We start from the raw sequence: 19,932 nt of genomic DNA on the forward strand, positions 1-19,932 counted from the left end.
ATATATTTACACAGTGACTCCACCAGCAGAATAGTGAGTGCAGCTCTGGAGTATAATACAGGATGTAACTCAGGATCAGTACAGGATATGTAATGTATGTACACAGTGACTCCACCAGCAGAATAGTGAGTGCAGCTCTGGAGTATAATACAGGATGTAACTCAGGATCAGTACAGGATATGTAATGTATGTACACAGTGACTCCACCAGCAGAATAGTGAGTGCAGCTCTGGAGTATAATAGACTAACTTACCTTGGTAGATTTCTTTTTCTTCTCTCTGACAGATTCGTCTTCAGATTCGGATGCTTGTCTGAACTGCAACGTTCCCGAGTTGATGTAAAATCCTCCATATTTTGTGTTTAGTGAGGCTGGGACAAGTTCATCGTACTGAGGGAACGTAATGAAAGAAAAATTTAAAAAAATAAATAAATAGATGAGCGTCCAAAAGTCTGACATCAATAACAGATGAATGAGATTGTGGAGCGGACACTGACAGCGGAGACAAATGTTTGGTCATTGACTAGATTACACCAACCGGTCACCAGACACGTCCGCTATGAACGGTGACATGGCTCATGTTTAATGACATCTATAGTGAAGGCTGAATCGTATCTCTGGTTTATTAGGACTAATAACTCAGGATATAACTCAGGATCAGTACAGGATAAGTAATGTATGTACACAGTGACTCCACCAGCAGAATAGTGAGTGCAGCTCTGGAGTATAATACAGGATATAACTCAGGATCAGTACAGGATAAGTAATGTAATGTATGTACACAGTGACTGCACCAGCAGAATAGTGAGTGCAGCTCTGGAGTATAATACAGGATATAACTCAGGATCAGTACAGGATATGTAATGTATGTACACAGTGACTCCACCAGCAGAATAGTGAGTGCAGCTCTGGAGTATAATACAGGATATAACTCAGGATCAGTACAGGATAAGTAATGTAATGTATGTACACAGTGACATCACCAGCAGAATAGTGAGTGCAGCTCTGGAGTATAATACAGGATGTAACTCAGGATCAGTGCAGGATAAGTAATGTATGTACACAGTGACTCCACCAGCAGAATAGTGAGTGCAGCTCTGGAGTATAATACAGGATGTAACTCAGGATCAGTACAGGATAAGTAATGTAATGTACACAGTGACTCCACCAGCAGAATAGTGAGTGCAGCTCTGGAGTATAATACAGGATGTAACTCAGGATCAGTACAGGATAAGTAATGTATGTACACAGTGACTCCACCAGCAGAATAGTGAGTGCAGCTCTGGAGTATAATACAGGAAGTAACTCAGGATAAGTAATGTAATGTATGTACACAGTGACTCCACCAGCAGAATAGTGAGTGCAGCTCTGGAGTATAATACAGGATGTAACTCAGGATCAGTGCAGGATAAGTAATGTATGTACACAGTGACTCCACCAGCAGAATAGTGAGTGCAGCTCTGGAGTATAATACAGGATGTAACTCAGGATCAGTACAGGATAAGTAATGTATGTACACAGTGACTCCACCAGCAGAATAGTGAGTGCAGCTCTGGAGTATAATACAGGAAGTAACTCAGGATAAGTAATGTAATGTATGTACACAGTGACTCCACCAGCAGAATAGTGAGTGCAGCTCTGGAGTATAATACAGGATGTAACTCAGGATCAGTGCAGGATAAGTAATGTATGTACACAGTGACTCCACCAGCAGAATAGTGAGTGCAGCTCTGGAGTATAATACAGGATGTAACTCAGGATCAGTACAGGATAAGTAATGTAATGTATGTACACAATGACTCCACCAGCAGAATAGTGAGTGCAGCTCTGGAATATAATACAGGCAGTAACTCAGGATCAGTACAGGATAAGTAATGTAATGTATGTACACAGTGACTCCACCAGCAGAATAGTGAGTGCAGCTCTGGAGTATAATACTGGATATAACTCAGGATCAGTACATGATAAGTAATGTAATGTATGTACACAGTGACTCTACCAGCAGAATAGTGAGTGCAGCTCTGGAGTATAATACAGGATATAACTCAGGATCAGTACAGGATAAGTAACGTAATGTATGTACACAGTGACTCCCCCAGCAGAATAGTGAGGGCAGCTCTGGAGTATAATACAGGATGTAACTCAGGATCAGTACAGGATAAGTAATGTAATGTATGTACACAGTGACTCCACCAGCAGAATAGTGAGTGCAGCTCTGGAGTATAATACAGGATGTAACTCAGGATCAGTAATGTATGTACAGTGACTCCGCTCTTTATGTACATTACACGGGGTTTCGGTTTTATTTTTATTTTCCTAAACCCACATTATCTTAGTAAATCATGAAATGTTAGAACGTCGCCCCTCCTCCTCATTTATTTTACCCATATAATCCTCTAGAGACTGATTAAGATTCCAGTGTAATTTTAATATCCCAAATCTCACAGGATCCAATGAAGACAATTGTTCAGGGACCTGGAGAGGGATACAGTCCAGGTGTTCAGTAAACCCTACGGGATTCTATATCCTGTGCAGCAATATATACATCCCCGACCTCCTCACACAGTCCACAGATGGCGAGCAGGTATTCGTACAGTCGTCCACACGTGGGACAATTAACCCCTCATCTGACCAGCGCTCCCACACTTGCCCTATTTCTCAGTATCAGTACTTTGGTTGTTAAAGGAGCCATACACTGCAAGATCTCTGCAACAATCATTGAATATCATCTTCATTTTGTGACAACTTACCGCCTCAGAGTTGTCAATGAAGGAGTCAGACTCGTCATACCCGTAGCCGATGTCAATGAGATCCTGCACGCGGTCCCTGCGTCGCTTCTGCTTTCCCTGTAGAAACATAAGAGGTCAAGAGCGTCGTCCATACAGGGAAATAAGGAACCTACAACTCCAGACAGATCACAGAGCCCGTTACTGTCAACAGCCGACCGTGCGGCCTCTAAAAAAAAACAATAGGAGTTAGAGGCACGTTTGTTTTTTTTAGCGCCACTGAGACTTCGTTTTAGCGATTGGCGGGGATTACGTTGCCTGATCCCCCATGATCAGACATTAATAGAAGATCCTAGTGACCTCCTCAATGCCTTAAAGCGCACCTAACCATTAATGTGACTATTCAGAATAGGATGTCATGTGTGTGAACATGAGGAATAACTATTTCTGTCACGTTATGACACGTATACGCCATTCTTTAGCAGTTTTCCGAGCTAGTGGGTGGAGCCTAACTGCGATCATGTCTTCTATACACAGCACACGTAGAAGAGGAGAATCCAGCTCTCCTATCTCCATCCATCACATATATAGAAGCTGCACGGAGGAGATTATACAGCAGTAATGAGCAGTGTAGCTGTGAATCCTGCGATGGGGTGAGAGAACTCTTACTAGAAGCTGCATCTCCGTGTGACTCACTCTGCTCCTGTTCCTTCCCCCTCCCCTCTCCATAGACCTTTATGGGCAGCTGTAACCTGATCCCTCAGTGAGATTATAGTCTGTCTTGTCTCGCAGACTGAAAAAGCAGCAGATTCAGAGCGAATGAACAGTAAGGCTACATTCACACGGACGGATCAGATTCACGAACGTGAAGAACGCGCATGTGTGAATGGCCCTATATAAATCAACCGGTCCGTGTGCTGCGCGTGATTTCCCTGCGCAGCGCACGGACGTTATTCACAGTCGTCTGAATGAGCGCTTATGAGGGGAGGGAGGAAAGGAGCCGGATAGGAGGAGACCGAGACATTTTTCTCAAATAAAATATATTACAAAGTTTCTTCTATTCACTTGTACTAACGATGTATACAAAGTCTTCTGAAGAGTTCGTGAACATTTACGGTACTGTTCACACAGAGTTTTTTTTGCAGGCAGAAAACTCTGCCTGGAAAAATCATCTCCAGTTTTTTTGAAGTGTCTTTGCGCCCACGGTCGTATTTTGGTGCGTTTTTTTTTTTTACCTATTTCTTCAACTGGCAAACGAAAAATCCTTCAGTGGTTTTTGACATAAAACGCATCAAAAAAAGCGTCTTCCATTGATATCAATGGAGTTTTTGAGGCGGAAAACGTCTCAAGCAAGAGCAGGACGCTTCTTTTTCCCGTGAGCGCTTTTTTCTGTTTGCGGGGAAAAACACCTCCCACTGAAAACAAAGGGAGGTAATATCCGTAGCAAAAATCGTGTAAAAAAACTCAGTGTTAAAAAGGGCCTTAAGTGGGAAAACCAGAGAGCAATAGAGCGCAGAACAGCGTGGAGTGACCGACACCTACATATTTCTCCTCAAACTTCTTAGATAACGCTTCAACTTCCTTCCTCTCGGCTTCTTCAATATTGAAGGGATCTAATGGTTTCTTTTGAGTCTGAAAGTCAAGAGAAGAGAAAAAATATATTATCATGGAGCGGAGCCCGAAAGGAAAATGACTATGATAAATGCAGCGCCATCTACAGTTCACATATAGAATAAGTCTACATAAAGTGTGTACATACATTACTTACCAGGTACTGATCCTGAATTACACCCGGTATAAGTAATGTAATGTATGTACACAGTGACTCCACCAGCAGAATAGTGAGTGCAGCTCTGGAGTATAATACAGGATGTAACTCAGGATCAGTACAGGATAAGTAATGTATGTACACCGTGACTCCACCAGCAGAATAGTGAGTGTAGCTCTGGAGTATAATACAGGATATAACTCAGGATCAGTACAGGATAAGTAATGTAATGTATGTACACAGTGACTCCACCAGCAGAATAGTGAGTGCAGCTCTGGAGTATAATACAGGATGTAACTCAGGATCAGTACAGGATAAGTAATGTAATGTATGTACACAGTGACTCCACCAGCAGAATAGTGAGTGCAGCTCTGGAGTATAATACAGGATGTAACTCAGGATCAGTACAGGATAAGTAATGTAATGTATGTACACAGTGACTCCACCAGCAGAATAGTGAGTGCAGCTCTGGAGTATAATACAGGATGTAACTCAGGATCAGTACAGGATAAGTAATGTAATGTATGTACACAGTGACTCCACCAGCAGAATAGTGAGTGCAGCTCTGGAGTATAATACAGGATGTAACTCAGGATCAGTACAGGATATGTAATGTACACAGTGACTGCACCAGCAGAATAGTGAGTGCAGCTCTGGAGTATACTACAGGATGTAACTCAGGATCAGTACAGGATAAGTAATGTAATGTATGTACACAGTGACTACACCAGCAGAATAGTGAGTGCAGCTCTGGAGTATAATACAGGATATAACTCAGGATCAGTACAGGATAAGTAATGTATGTACACAGTGACTCCACCAGCAGAATAGTGAGTGCAGCTCTGGAGTATACTACAGGATGTCACTCAGGATCAGTACAGGATAAGTAATGTAATGCATGTACACAGTGACTCCACCAGCAGAATAGTGAGTGCAGCTCTGGAGTATACTACAGGATGTAACTCAGGATCAGTACAGGATAAGTAATGTAATGTATGTACACAGTGACTCCACCAGCAGAATAGTGAGTGCAGCTCTGGAGTATAATACTGGATGTAACTCAGGATCAGTACAGGATAAGTAATGTAATGTATGTACACAGTGACTCCACCAGCAGAATAGTGAGTGCAGCTCTGGAGTATACTACAGGATGTAACTCAAGATCAGTACAGGATAAGTGATGTAATGTATGTACACAGTGACTCCACCAGCAGAATAGTGAGTGCAGCTCTGGAGTATAATACAGGATATAACTCAGGATCAGTACAGGATAAGTAATGTAATATATGTACACAGTGACTCCACCAGCAGAATAGTGAGTGCAGCTCTGGAGTATAATACAGGATGTAACTCCGGATCAGTACAGGATAAGTAATGTATGTACACAGTGACTCCACCAGCAGAATAGTGAGTGCAGCTCTGGAGTATAATACAGGATGTAACTCAGGATCAGTACAGGATAAGTAATATAATGTATGTACACAGTGACTCCACCAGCAGAATAGTGAGTGCAGCTCTGGAGTATAATACAGGATGTAACTCCAGATCAGTGCAGGATAAGTAATGTAATGTATGTACACAGTGACTCCACCAGCAGAATAGTGAGTGCAGCTCTGGAGTATAATACAGGATGTAACTCAGGATCAGTACAGGATAAGTAATGTAATATATGTACACAGTGACTCCACCAGCAGAATAGTGAGTGCAGCTCTGGAGTATAATACAGGATGTAACTCAGGATCAGTACAGGATAAGTAATGTAATGTATATACACAGTGACTCCACCAGCAGAATAGTGAGTGCAGCTCTGGAGTAGAATACAGGATTTAACTCAGGATCAGTAATGTAATGTATGTACACAGTGACTCCACCAGCAGAATAGTGAGTGCAGCTCTGGAGTATAATACAGGATGTAACTCAGGATCAGTACAGGATAAGTAATGTATGTACACAGTTACTCCACCAGCAGAATAGTGAGTGCAGCTCTGGAGTATAATACAGGATATAACTCCGGATCAGTACAGGATAAGTAATGTAATGTATGTACACAGTGACTCCACCAGCAGAATAGTGAGTGCAGCTCTGGAGTATAATACAGGATTTAACTCAGGATCAGTACAGGATAAGTAATGTAATGTATGTACACAGTGACCCCACCAGCAGAACAGTGAGTGCAGCTCTGGAGTATAATACAGGATGTAACTCAGGATCAGTACAGGATAAGTAATGTAATGTATGTACACAGTGACTCCACCAGAAGAATAGTGAGTGCAGCTCTGGAGTATAATACAGGATGTAACTCAGGATCAGTACAGGATAAGTAATGTAATGTATGTACACAGTGGCTCCACCAGCAGAATAGTGAGTGCAGCTCTGGAGTATAATACAGGATGTATCTCAGGATCAGTACAGGATAAGTAATGTAATGTATGTACACAGTGACTCCACCAGCAGAATAGTGAGTGCAGCTCTGGAGTATAATACAGGATGTAACTCAGGATCAGTACAGGATAAGTAATGTAATGTATGTACACAGTGACCCCACCAGCAGAACAGTGAGTGCAGCTCTGGAGTATAATACAGGATGTAACTCAGGATCAGTACAGGATAAGTAATGTAATGTATGTACACAGTGACTCCACCAGAAGAATAGTGAATGCAGCTCTGGAGTATAATACAGGATGTAACTCAGGATCAGTACAGGATAAGTAATGTAATGTATGTACACAGTGGCTCCACCAGCAGAATAGTGAGTGCAGCTCTGGAGTATAATACAGGATGTAACTCAGGATCAGTACAGGATAAGTAATGTAATGTATGTACACAGTGACCCCACCAGCAGAATAGTGAGTGCAGCTCTGGAGTATAATACAGGATGTAACTCAGGATCAGTACAGGATAGGTAATGTAATGTCTGTACACAGTGACTCCACCAGCAGAATAGTGAGTGCAGCTCTGGAGTATAATACAGGATGTAACTCAGGATCAGTACAGGATAAGTAATGTAATGTATATACACAGTGACTCCACCAGCAGAATAGTGAGTGCAGCTCTGGAGTATAATACAGGATTTAACTCAGGATCAGTAATGTAATGTATGTACACAGTGACTCCACCAGCAGAATAGTGAGTGCAGCTCTGGAGTATAATACAGGATGTAACTCCAGATCAGTGCAGGATAAGTAATGTAATGTATGTACACAGTGACCCCACCAGCAGAACAGTGAGTGCAGCTCTGGAGTATAATACAGGATATAACTCAGGATCAGTACAGGATAAGTAATGTATGTACACAGTGACTCCACCAGCAGAATAGTGAGTGCAGCTCTGGAGTATAATACAGTATGTAACTCAGGATCAGTACAGGATAAGTAATGTAATGTATGTACACAGTGACTCCACTAGCAGAATAGTGAGGGCAGCTCTGGAGTATAATACAGGATATAACTCAGGATCAGTACAGGATAAGTAATGTGATGTATGTACACAGTGACTCCACCAGCAGAATAGTGAGCGCAGCTCTGGAGTATAATACAGGATGTAACTCAGGATCAGTACAGGATAAGTAATGTAATGTATGTATACAGTGACTCCACCAGCAGAATAGTGAGTGCAGCTCTGGAGTATAATACAGGATATAACTCAGGATCAGTACAGGATAAGTAATGTAATGTATGTACACAGTGACTCCACTAGCAGAATAGTGAGTGCAGCTCTGGAGTATAATACAGGATGTAACTCAGGATCAGTACAGGACAAGTAATGTAATGTCTGTACACAGTGACTCCACCAGCAGAATAGTGAGTGCAGCTCTGGAGTATAATACAGGATATAACTCAGGATCAGTACAGGATAAGTAATGTAATGTATGTACACAGTGACTCCACCAGCAGAATAGTGAGCGCAGCTCTGGAGTACAGGAGGAAGGTCTTACCTTCTCCACTTGTTTCTTGTGGTTTCCCTGCAAATTGCGTAACAATTCTGGATAGCAGAACTCGGGGCATTTCTTCTGATCCGGCTGGAAGAGTGTCAGCGCAATGCGGACGGTGGCGGACATTGACATCTCCGGGTCCTGATCATCGTTGCGAGGCTTCTTGGGAGAAGGCGGCTGCACAGGAGCATTGGATGGAATACTGGAGAGCTGTACCCTCCGAGGCTCGGCCATGGTTACCCCCAAAATCAAGAACAAGGGTTCAGCTTATTACAAACATCGTGTTAAAAATAAATAAATCATTAGGATCCTGCAGCGGGGCGGCTCAGCGACCTCTCGTCTCATCACCGCGGATAGATCCTGTCAGGAAGAATCACAGATACAGGTTATTAGTGGTGACCATGTTAGTACGAATCCCACCTCATGTCTCAGACAGATTCTGTGTCCCTCCTCCACATACTTTACACTGCAGCACTGCTTGTTCGGATTGGCTGATGTGTACAACACTATGCGGCTCTAGCCTCTATGCAAACAAGATTGTCTCCATTCACCGAGTGCAAGCAGAGATATTGAAACCAGTGAGGAATCTAGACAAAGTATATTAGAAAGTTGCCGAACTCTTCATTATACAATGATCAAGCTTTATTAACAGCCCAGGACTTTACAAACACCACAAAATGAGGGCACATGCAGTACGACCGCGAGCAGGCCGATTTTGTGGTCATTACCCAATAAGTATTGCAGAATGATGGTGTGAGGTGATCTTGAGGAGAAAAAGACAATACCACATACAAGAATACACAAATCACAGGACTGAATCGTCAGCTGACGGTTGCTATGGGATACCGCCACTTGGCACACAATGAGCCCCGACCACTCGCGGAGCTTTGTTTTAGAAGCTCGGGTCACTCCATTACCAGCAGCATGGGGGGAAAGGAACAGACCACAAATGTCCACACACAGGGGGTAGACCAAAGTACCCCGAAGTGCTTCCGAACAACGAATCCAAGCTACCGTCCCCATTACCACGACCTCACGCACTGCTCCCTGGTTAACTTACCGCGACGTTCTCCGGTCCCCACTAACTGAAAAACGTCATATGAAAGGCGCCGTCACGTGTTCCGGTGAAGCGGTAGAACCCCCCCCTTCACCCCTCCCCTTTCGTATGTCACGTGGCTATATCATCCAGGACGACGGCAAGAACAAAAACAACCTTGACAGCCGTTGCACGCTGCCTCACGTGACCGACTCAGCCAATTAGCGCTTTGGCGGGTCATGTGACCGCGCTTTGTTCTTTGACGGGACTTTCAGTCTAGCGAAGCGACTTCCCGCCTTTTCCTATTGGTGGAGGCCGGCACGTGGAGGAGGTCGTGGATTGGTTGTCGATGCGCACGTGAGTGCCTTCGTGTGACGAGTGTGTACGCTTGTCGTTGCTGCTGCGTAGGGTACGAGCACGGCGGGTGGGGGTGTTTCCTGTTCTCCCGGCATCCTCTGCGCGGCTTGTATTGCTTCCTATCCCCACATCCTCCTCCTTCTCCCCGCTCTTGCCTGTGTCGGTAAGATGGCGACGCCAGTGAGTCTACGACAAGGAGATCTGGTGTGGTGAGTTCTGCTGCGGCCGGTGAGAGCTGGGCGGGCGGGTACACCGGGGCACGGAAGAAAGGCGCCGACCGGCTGGATGTACGATCACTACAGAGAGGGTCATGTGACAGTGCAGGTGGGGGGGGTGTTATGTAGATGTGTCTGCAGGGTGATGTGGGGGGTTACGGTTGGAGGGGGTACATGTCAGGGGGGGCGGTTGTGTGGAGGATTATAGTTGGAGGGGGGTGTATTGTGAGATCGGCGCAGATGTTGTGATTTCCCCCGTCCTTTAGTCCTGCGCACTCCCGGTGACATGATCTGCGTCCCCCCCGTGGACAGGTCGGGTGTTGTACGGGATCTGGCTCAGGAGATCAGGATTTACTTATGTTTGGGATCCAGTATCTAACGAGGATTATGTTGGGGATCAGGAAAATATTGTCAGGGGATCTAGTATTGGGGATCCATGAACGTGTCAGAGGATCCAGTTTTACATTTTTAAGAGATCCTCTCGTGTGTCCATGAATCTAGTATTGGGTATCCAGGCAGTTTCCTTTTGGGGATCTATTTTTAGGGATATAGAAAGGACAATGCCCAGGGGATGTAGTGTCAGGGATCCAGGAGCGGTCCTGCCAGAGGATCTAGTGTTGGAGGATCTAGTGTTGGGGATCCAGGAGGGGTTCTGCCAGAGGATCTAGTGTTGGGGATCCAGGAGGGGTTCTGCCAGAGGATCTAGTGTTGGAGGATCTAGTGTTGGGGATCCAGGAGGGGTTCTGCCAGAGGATCTAGTGTTGGGGATCCAGGAGGGGTTCTGCCAGAGGATCTAGTGTCGGGGGATCCTGTTGGAGGATCTAGTGTTGGGGATCCAGGAGGTTCTATTGTCGGGGATCCTGTCGGAGGATCTAGTGTCAGGGATCCAGCAAGAGGATCTAGTTTCGAGACCAGGGGGATCCTGTCAGAGGAGTGTCACAGGCCCAGGGGAGATCCTGCCTGGGATCTAGTATTGGGAGGAAAGGGAAGATTGTGTTAGGGAATCTGATGTCAGGGGATCTAGTTTTGGAGATTAGTGAGGATCTAGGGGGTGTTGTGAGTAGGTACAGGTTAGTGTTGGGATGACTTTTAGTCTTGGGGTTCAGGGGAGGGTTCTGTACAGTGGGGGATCGTGTCCTAGGGTCTAGTATTGGGGTTCAGTCCGGATGTCGGGGAGCGGTGCACGTGTCTGGATGAGGGGCTATTCTGTATTTATTGTATCACTTGTTGAGGATTTTGCCCTCGTTCTGTGACTTTCTGGGATTCTTACCTCAATGTCCTTCCTTCTCTTTAGGGGGAAACTGGGCCGGTACCCTCCGTGGCCTGGAAAGGTGAGCGCAGCGATCGTTCTATAGAATTGTCATGTATCAGATTCCCATGGAGGGTTAAATGATCCAGCGCTGAGGGCACCCACTATACAACAGACGGGCGGGTGTGCTGGGCGTCCCGCTGAATAGGACATCTGGTCTGGTGTCGTCTCATCGCCCAGTAACATCCGGTCCGCGTCACTCCTTGTATATGACATCAGCCCCTGCGTTACTGTTTATATACCGCCACCGTGTATTTCTCTGTCTTCAGCTTCTTTCTTCTTTTCACCCGCAGATCGTCAATCCGCCCAAAGATTTAAAGAAGCCGGGTGGCAAGAAATGCTTTTTTGTTAAATTTTTTGGAACTGAAGATCAGTAAGTACAAGATTACTCTAGAGCTGCACTCACTATTCTGCTGGTGGAGTCACTGTGTACATACATTACATTACTTATCCTGTACCGATCCTGAGTTAAATCCTGTATTATACTCCAGAGCTGCACTCACTATTCTGCTGGTGGAGTCACTGTACATACATTACATTACTTATCCTGTACTGATCCTGAGTTACATCCTGTATTATACTCCAGAGCTGTACTCACTATTCTGCTGGTGGAGTCACTGTATACATACATTACATTACTTATCCTGTACTGATCCTGAGTTATATCCTGTATTATACTCCAGAGCTGCACTCACTATTCTGCTGGTGGAGTCACTGTGTACATACATTACTTATCCTGTACTGATCCTGAGTTACATCCTGTATTATACTCCAGAGCTGCACTCACTATTCTGCTGGTGGAGTCACTGTGTACATACATTACATTACTTATCCTGTACTGATCCTGAGTTACATCCTGTATTATACTCCAGAGCTGCACTCACTATTCTGCTGGTGGAGTCACTGTGTATATACATTACTTATCCTGTACTGATCCTGTATTATACTCCAGAGCGGCACTCACTATTCTGCTGGTGGAGTCACTGTGTACATACATTACTTATCCTGTACTGATCCTGAGTTATATCCTGTATTATACTCCAGAGCTGCACTCACTATTCTGCTGGTGGAGTCACTGTGTACATACATTACATTACTTATCCTGTACTGATCCTGAGTTACATCCTGTATTATACTCCAGAGCTGCACTGACTATTCTGCTGGTGGAGTCACTGTGTACATACATTACATTACTTATCCTGTACTGATCCTGAGTTACATCCTGTATTATACTCCAGAGCTGCGCTCACTATTCAGCTGGTGGAGTCACTGTGTACATACATTACATTACTGATCCTGAGTTACATCCTGTATTATACTACAGAGCTGCGCTCACTATTCAGCTGGTGGAGTCACTGTGTACATACATTACATTACTGATCCTGAGTTACATCCTGTATTATACTCCAGAGCTGCACTCAGTATTCTGCTGGTGGAGTCACTCTGTACATACATTACATTACTTATCCTGTAATGATCCTGAGTTACATCCTTTATTATACTCCAGAGCTGCACTCACTATTCTGCTGGTGGAGTCACTGTGTACATACATTACATTACTTATCCTGTACCGATCCTGAGTTACATCCTGTATTATACTCCAGAGCTGCACTCACTATTCTACTGGTGGAGTCACTGTGTACATACATTACATTACTTATCCTGTACTGATCCTGAGTTACATCCTGTATTATACTCCAGAGCTGCACTCACTATTCTGCTGGTGGAGTCACTGTGTACATAAATTACTTATCCTGTACTGATCCTGAGTTACATCCTGTATTATACTCCAGAGCTGCACTCACTATTCTGCTGGTGGAGTCACTATGTACATACATTACATTACTTATCCTGTACTGATCCTGAGTTACATCCTGTATTATACTCCAGAGCTGTACTCACTATTCTGCTGGTGGAGTCACTGTGTACATACATTACATTACTTATCCTGTACTGATCCTGAGTTATATCCTGTATTATACTCCAGAGCTGCACTCACTATTCTGCTGGTGGAGTCACTGTATACATACATTACATTACTTATCCTGTACTGATCCTGAGTTATATCCTGTATTATACTCCAGAGCTGCACTCACTATTCTGCTGGTGGAGTCACTGTGTACATACATTACTTATCCTGTACTGATCCTGAGTTACATCCTGTATTATACTCCAGAGCTGCACTCACTATTCTGCTGGTGGAGTCACTGTGTACATACGTTACATTACTTATCCTGTACTGATCCTGAGTTACATCCTGTATTATACTCCAGAGCTGCACTGACTATTCTGCTGGTGGAGTCACTGTGTACATACATTACTTATCCTGTACTGATCCTGAGTTACATCCTGTATTATACTCCAGAGCTGCGCTCACTATTCTGCTGGTGGAGTCCCTGTGTACATACATTACATTACTGATCCTGAGTTACATCCTGTATTATACTCCAGAGCTGCACTCACTATTCTGCTGGTGGAGTCACTGTGTACATACATTACATTACTTATCCTGTACTGATCCTGAGTTATATCCTGTATTATACTCCAGAGCTGCACTCACTATTCTGCTGGGGGAGTCACTGTGTACATACATTACTTATCCTGTACTGATCCTGAGTTACATCCTGTATTATACTCCAGAGCTGCACTCACTATTCTGCTGGTGGAGTCACTGTGTACATACATTACATTACTTATCCTGTACTGATCCTGAGTTACATCCTGTATTATACTCCAGAGCTGCACTCACTATTCTGCTGGTGGAGTCACTGTGTACATATATTACTTATCCTGTACTGATCCTGAGTTATATCCTGTATTATACTCCAGAGCTGCACTCACTATTCTGCTGGTGGAGTCACTGTGTACATACATTACATTACTTATCCTGTACTGATCCTGAGTTACATCCTGTATTATACTCCAGAGCTGCACTCACTATTCTGCTGGTGGAGTCACTGTGTACATACATTACTTATCCTGTACTAATCCTGAGTTACAACCTGTATTATACTCCAGAGCTGCACTCACTATTCTGCTGGTGTAGTCACTGTGTACATACATTACATTACTTATCCTGTACTGATCCTGAGTTACATCCTGTATTATACTCCAGAGCTGCACTCACTATTCTGCTGGAGGAGTCACTGTGTACATACATTACTTTACTTATCCTGTATTATACTCCAGAGCTGCACTCACTATTCTGCTGGTGGAGTCACTGTGTACATACATTACATTACTTATCCTGTACTGATCCTGAGTTACATCCTGTATTATACTCCAGAGCTGCACTCACTATTCTGCTGGTGGAGTCACTGTGTATATACATTACATTACTTATCCTGTACTGATCCTGAGTTACATCCTGTATTATACTCCAGAGCTGCACTCACTATTCTGCTGGTGGAGTCACTGTGTATATACATTACATTACTTATCCTGTACTGATCCTGAGATACATCCTGTATTATACTCCAGAGCTGCACTCACTATTCTGCTGGTGGAGTCACTGTGTACATACATTACATTACTTATCCTGTACTGATCCTGAGTTACATACTGTATCATACTCCAGAGCTGCACTCACTATTCTGCTGGTGGAGTCACTGTGTACATACATTACATTACTTATCCTGTACTGATCCTGAGTTACATACTGTATCATACTCCAGAGCTGCACTCACTATTCTGCTAATAATATAATGTATTAACAAAGTGACCGTATGGGAAGAGCGATGCTATACGTAATATGATGCGGACATACAGTGATAATGTTGCATCATACTATTCGGAGGGGGTTAGGACAAGCTGTAGATTTATTATTCGTGCAGTGTGACTAATATTGTGTTCTCTCTCAGCGCCTGGATCAAGGTGGAGCAGCTGAAACCTTATCTCGCCAACAAGGAGGAGATGACCAAAGGCAACAAGGGCAAGCGCTTCCAGCAAGCAGTGGACGCGGTGGAGGAGTTCCTGAAGAAAGTGAAGGCAAAGCAAGAACAGGTTGGTGATGGGTTACAACTCGTCCCGCAACAAGCGAGCACGTCGTGGCGACTGATGGACGGTTCTTGTTTCAGCCGCACGAACTATCCAACTGTGTAACTAATAAAAAACAAACGTGACCATGAAAAAAAGAATTAAAAAAACGCTCTGTCCGTCAGAACCAAAATAAGCCGGACATTAAAGGGTTAATCAGAGGAGTCTCCCGACTTCCATGGCTTTTCCCTGTGTGGTGTTTCGTGTCACCGGAGATCTGTGGGGTGTCGGACGTTGAGTTACCGGCAGCATCGCAGATCTGGGGGGGAGGGGGGGGGCGAGAATGGGTCAAATGAAATTCCAGCTGTATTCCGTGTATGATAAAAGCTTTCCGATATGCCGTCGGTAGCCATTCCTTACCGTTTTCAAGATCTCTGCTTGCAGTCAACGTAAAAATCTGTCCTGGTGATGTGATGACTCGCAGGTGCTGGCATCATCCAAGTTATCAGAGCTGTGTCTTGTAACGAGCCCTGCGCCTGTGTGTCCGTCACGTGACCAGGGTAGAATTTTTGCCACTTGGAGTAAACAATGCAGGATCCCCTTGAATGACAGCAAGCAGAGATATTAAAATGTCTGAGGAATGGATACGGAAAGTATATTGGAAGATGGTATAGCTTTTCATCATAGAAAGAAAAAACCGTAAAGCAGTTGATGGGACTTCAGGGCTTGTTGTCTCTTCTGCAGGGGGGGGGATAATAAACCCAGCGACGTGTCGGGTCACCTCAAAAGGAAACTTCTATACAGTCCAATTCCTGAAGTCCCCCCTAGTGGGACTAAAAAATGGAATATCTACAAACTGCCCACTGAGGAGTGTTCATGTGTTGTATAGAATGGCGCCTTGTTTGACCACCAGGGTTTTGGTTGGTCTTTATGTTGTGCTTGTATTTACTTTTACTATTGAAATGGGGAAAAATCAAACCATTTAAAAAAAAAAAAAAAAGTTTATAGTAAATGCAAAGTGTGAAAGAAAAAAAATTAAAACCCACTTTTTGCCCTTACAAAATGCTTTATTATTAAAAAACAAAAAAAGTGACACATCTTTGGTATCGGCGCCTCCGTAACGACCCCGACTATAAAGTTATTACATTATTTAACCTGTAAAAGATCAAATAAAAAAAACAATACAGGAATGGCTGATTTCTGGGAATCCGGCCTTAAAAAAATGTGATCAAAAAGTCGCATCTGCTCCAAAATGGTACAAATACAAACTACAAGTCGTCCCGCAAAAAAACCAAAACCCTCCTACAGCCGCATCGGCAGAAAATGTTAAAAAGTTACGACTCTTCAAATCTGGAGACACAAAAACAAATTAGAAAAAAAAGAGTTTTTATTGTGTAAAAGTAGGAAAACATAAGAAAACGATATAAATTTGGTATCTTTGCAATCCTAACGACCCGCCTATTGTTCTATTTATACCACACGGTAAACGGCGCAAATTAAGGACACAACAAAAGTGTGGTGAAATTGCTGGGTTTTATTCTATCCCATGAAGAGAACCCCTTCTGTATGTTCTATTAGAGCATATGGACTCCATAGAGAGGCTCCCCCCTATTGAGACCCCTCTATGAGCCAGAAGAGACGCTCTGTAAGAACAGCCCCCGTGTCAGGTCAGAGGAGGCTTCTCCCGGCAACATCTGCGCTGCGTGGGGGGTTGCTGGGAGCCGGACCCCCCCCCCCCAGCATCAGGTCGCCGCTGTGGCTTTAATACAATAGGGCGGGGTCTCTGATAAGACGGCCCCTTTAACTTCAATCCTGGAAAAGCCCCTTTAAGAAGTTATTGCAGATCCTGAACATACGACAGGCGAATTAAAGGGGTTTTCTGGAAAAAACAAGGTATAATATCGCCTTCCCCTGACTCGTCAGAACGCACTTGCGTGGATCGCCTGATACATCTTTTCTTCGGATCAGGTCACATTTAAGTCACTTTTATTTTATTTTCACAGAACGCGAGTGACGACAAAGGTAAACAAATGAGTGGCAAGAAAGCAGAAGGCAAATCTAAGAAGCCGGCCGGAGAAAGGAAGAGGAAGGCCTCCGATGCCGGCCCCAAATCACCTACAAAGAAATCCCGTGAACAGAGCCCACGTAAACGCGGAAGACCACCCAAGGAGGACAAGGTGAATACACCCAGCGCCATGCAGTGGGCGAAGATACCTGCTGCTCTGTAAAACCTATACCTTAAAGGGGTTGTCCACATTTCTATAAATACAGCACAACCCCCCCCTCCCCCTTCTATATTTTGCAATCCTCACTAGTACAGTAAGGGAACATTTCAGACAGTTACGCCTAGAGCAGTGCCAGAGGGCGGAGCATGACACGGATCCGAAGACCAACCGAGAGCCCTTGTGTCAGGCTCCGCCCACTCAGGTCCAGCTCTAGGCAGGGTCTATCCGTTTTGCCTAGACAATGAAAAGTTTTGCAAATTTGTAATACTTTTCATGTTTCAGTTCCTCGCCGTTTTTAAGATCTCTGCTTGCTTTCTTTTTCACATTAAGAAAGCCATTCAAGCGTAACACTTCTTATAGCTGAGGGTTTGTTACAATTAGATCCAGTTTAGACTGCAAGCTAAACGGTCCGGAGTCCAGTCTGATACAATTTACCCGCACTGATACATTGTAACAAACTATCAGGACAGGAGAGAGATTTGTGCTGCTCAAATCAGAGGATTGTTGAGACTGGATAAAATTGTAGCAAACCCTCAGCTGCGAGAAGTATTAGGTCTATATAGTTTCTACATAAAACCAGAAAAACGTTTCAATTTGTGGATTTTAAATACGGTCCCTATGTATTTCCTTTAGTCCCTCGTCGTCCTTGTTTTGTAGTAGTCGGGAGAGATGGGTGCGCTGTTACTGCAGAGGGCGCTGTTGGCTTTTCTCTAACGTTCTTCATCCTGGTTATTTAGGGCACCACATCCCCCCAGCCGAGCTCCCTGAAGAAGCTGGCAATGAAGACGGTGTCTCGGTTCAGCTGGCCCCCACCCACGAGCGAGGTAAGAATAGATCAGCGGCGGTGCAGGGGCGGAGCGCTCGTCTTTCTGCCACTGAGCCGCTGCTGTAACCCCTGTGTGCCCCCTGCAGCTACTACACAGGGGTGCGGGCACAGGCTGCTATGGTAACAGCACATCTTGTCTCTGTTGCTATGAGCGATGTGTTTGGTACCAAAAAAAAAAGTCACGATATCCAGTTAGAGAAACTTGTGTTAAATGGTCGTCCAGGATTAGAAAAAACATGGCTGATTTTTTTTTTTTTTTTTTTTTTTTTTCGATAACGGCGCCGATCCCGTCCACGGGTTGTCTCTGTTCACTTCAGTGGAGCTGAGCTGCAATACCACGCGGGACCCGCGGCGCTGTTTCCGGGAGAGAGCGAACCTGTTTTTCTAATCGAGGACAATCCTTTTAACACTTTCATGGGTACAATCAATAGGGTTTTCTGGTTTTATGTAAATAAAGCTTTCAGAGGGGTCATCCGGGGACCAAACATGGCTTTGCTTTCATATTTTTATGTAAAAAGAAGTCACTCACTAACACGTTCCCGGAAGTCCTGGGGATTTTCTAATATTGAGGATGCGCCGACACGGGACTGAGGGCGTGCGTCCTGTGCTGTTTATGACGGCGTGTTATCAATGGCATGACCACAAGGGGCTGTCACACTGCCTATTGCTGGAGTCCCCGAGCAGAGCATCCGCTAACCCTCTGCCCGGGACTCCGGCACTGCTGCCACCGTGGCTGTCACTGTCCATATATGGTCAGTGATGTGGGCAAGCAGCCGTCACGAACCGCACAGGAAGCGAGCCCTCAGTCACGTGGGGCCGTGCCGGCGCGTCATCAATATTAGAAAAGCTCCAGGACTTCCGGGAACAGTTCACCGGGTTTGAACGGCACCATTTAGTACCGAATTTTGAATGAAAAGTACATTAGTAAGTGACTTCTTTCTACATAATAATATGAATACAAAGCAATTTTTGGTCCCCGGGTGACCCCTTTAAAGGCAGCGTGCACCTTTTTGAAGTGAATCTTTTTTGGTTTATTGTTCTTTTGCTTCCTAAATGCAAATTTCTAAATGGTTTTCATTACAAATTTTCTACCATTTGGCTGCTGTACAGTCTGTGTAGCTCCTGTAGACAGCTGGTCTCCTGCATATTCTAACTCAAAGCCGTCAGTCCACTGCTCCTGACAGCTGACTCAACTGCCCCCCCTCCCTTCTTTGTGTTAAAGATAGCAGGGGGGGGGGGGGGGTTGTACACCGCAGATCAGTGTATAGAGAAAGCATCTCGATAGCCTGTGTGCGCTCCTTTTAAAGGGGCAAAGTATAGGAGCATGGCCCGTAAAACACGAGAAAAACGGACATGCTCCATAATTCCTGGCACGGTTCTAGCGCTACGGAAAGGTGTCCGCAACCAATAGAACAGAATGGGTCCGTAAAACCGCGGACCGTGGTCCGGTCCGCGTTTTTACAGTCGTGTGCATGGGGCCCTAGAATTTGCAGGAGACCAGTTGTCCGCAGGAGGTACAGACTCTGCAGCAGCCAAATGTTAGGACATTTTGAATGAAAAGCATTT

General features: G+C 44.6%; 2 protein-coding genes across 11 annotated transcripts in view; one reads left to right on the forward strand and one right to left on the reverse strand.

Annotated features, from left to right (window-relative positions):
* UBN1 (ubinuclein 1) overlaps nucleotides 1–9,916 on the reverse strand; it is a 27,762-nt gene extending 17,846 nt beyond the window's left edge. Inside the window, exons 1-5 of one of the 5 annotated variants that reach the window (XM_075830695.1) lie at nucleotides 9,484–9,916; nucleotides 8,427–8,783; nucleotides 4,267–4,356; nucleotides 2,749–2,844; nucleotides 254–388 (exon numbers count right to left, since the gene is read on the reverse strand). In XM_075830695.1, coding sequence (XP_075686810.1) covers nucleotides 254–388; nucleotides 2,749–2,844; nucleotides 4,267–4,356; nucleotides 8,427–8,657 — 552 coding nt within the window. In that variant the 5' untranslated portion in view covers nucleotides 8,658–8,783; nucleotides 9,484–9,916. Of the gene's footprint in view, nucleotides 1–253; nucleotides 389–2,748; nucleotides 2,845–4,266; nucleotides 4,357–8,426; nucleotides 8,784–8,883; nucleotides 9,096–9,151; nucleotides 9,321–9,403; nucleotides 9,428–9,483 lie in introns of those variants that run through there. The other 4 variants (XM_075830699.1, XM_075830697.1, XM_075830696.1 and 1 more) reach the window with 4 other exon arrangements.
* GLYR1 (glyoxylate reductase 1 homolog) overlaps nucleotides 9,601–19,932 on the forward strand; it is a 24,714-nt gene continuing 14,382 nt past the window's right edge. The window contains exons 1-6 of one of the 6 annotated variants that reach the window (XM_075830701.1): nucleotides 9,601–9,816; nucleotides 11,326–11,362; nucleotides 11,634–11,713; nucleotides 15,201–15,342; nucleotides 17,319–17,492; nucleotides 18,278–18,364. In XM_075830701.1, the coding sequence (XP_075686816.1) occupies nucleotides 9,809–9,816; nucleotides 11,326–11,362; nucleotides 11,634–11,713; nucleotides 15,201–15,342; nucleotides 17,319–17,492; nucleotides 18,278–18,364 (528 nt within the window). In that variant the 5' untranslated portion in view covers nucleotides 9,601–9,808. The other 5 variants (XM_075830700.1, XM_075830703.1, XM_075830702.1 and 2 more) reach the window with 5 other exon arrangements.

Source organism: Rhinoderma darwinii, chromosome 6, assembly GCF_050947455.1.
Source record: "Rhinoderma darwinii isolate aRhiDar2 chromosome 6, aRhiDar2.hap1, whole genome shotgun sequence".
Taxonomy (NCBI): domain Eukaryota; kingdom Metazoa; phylum Chordata; class Amphibia; order Anura; family Rhinodermatidae; genus Rhinoderma; species Rhinoderma darwinii.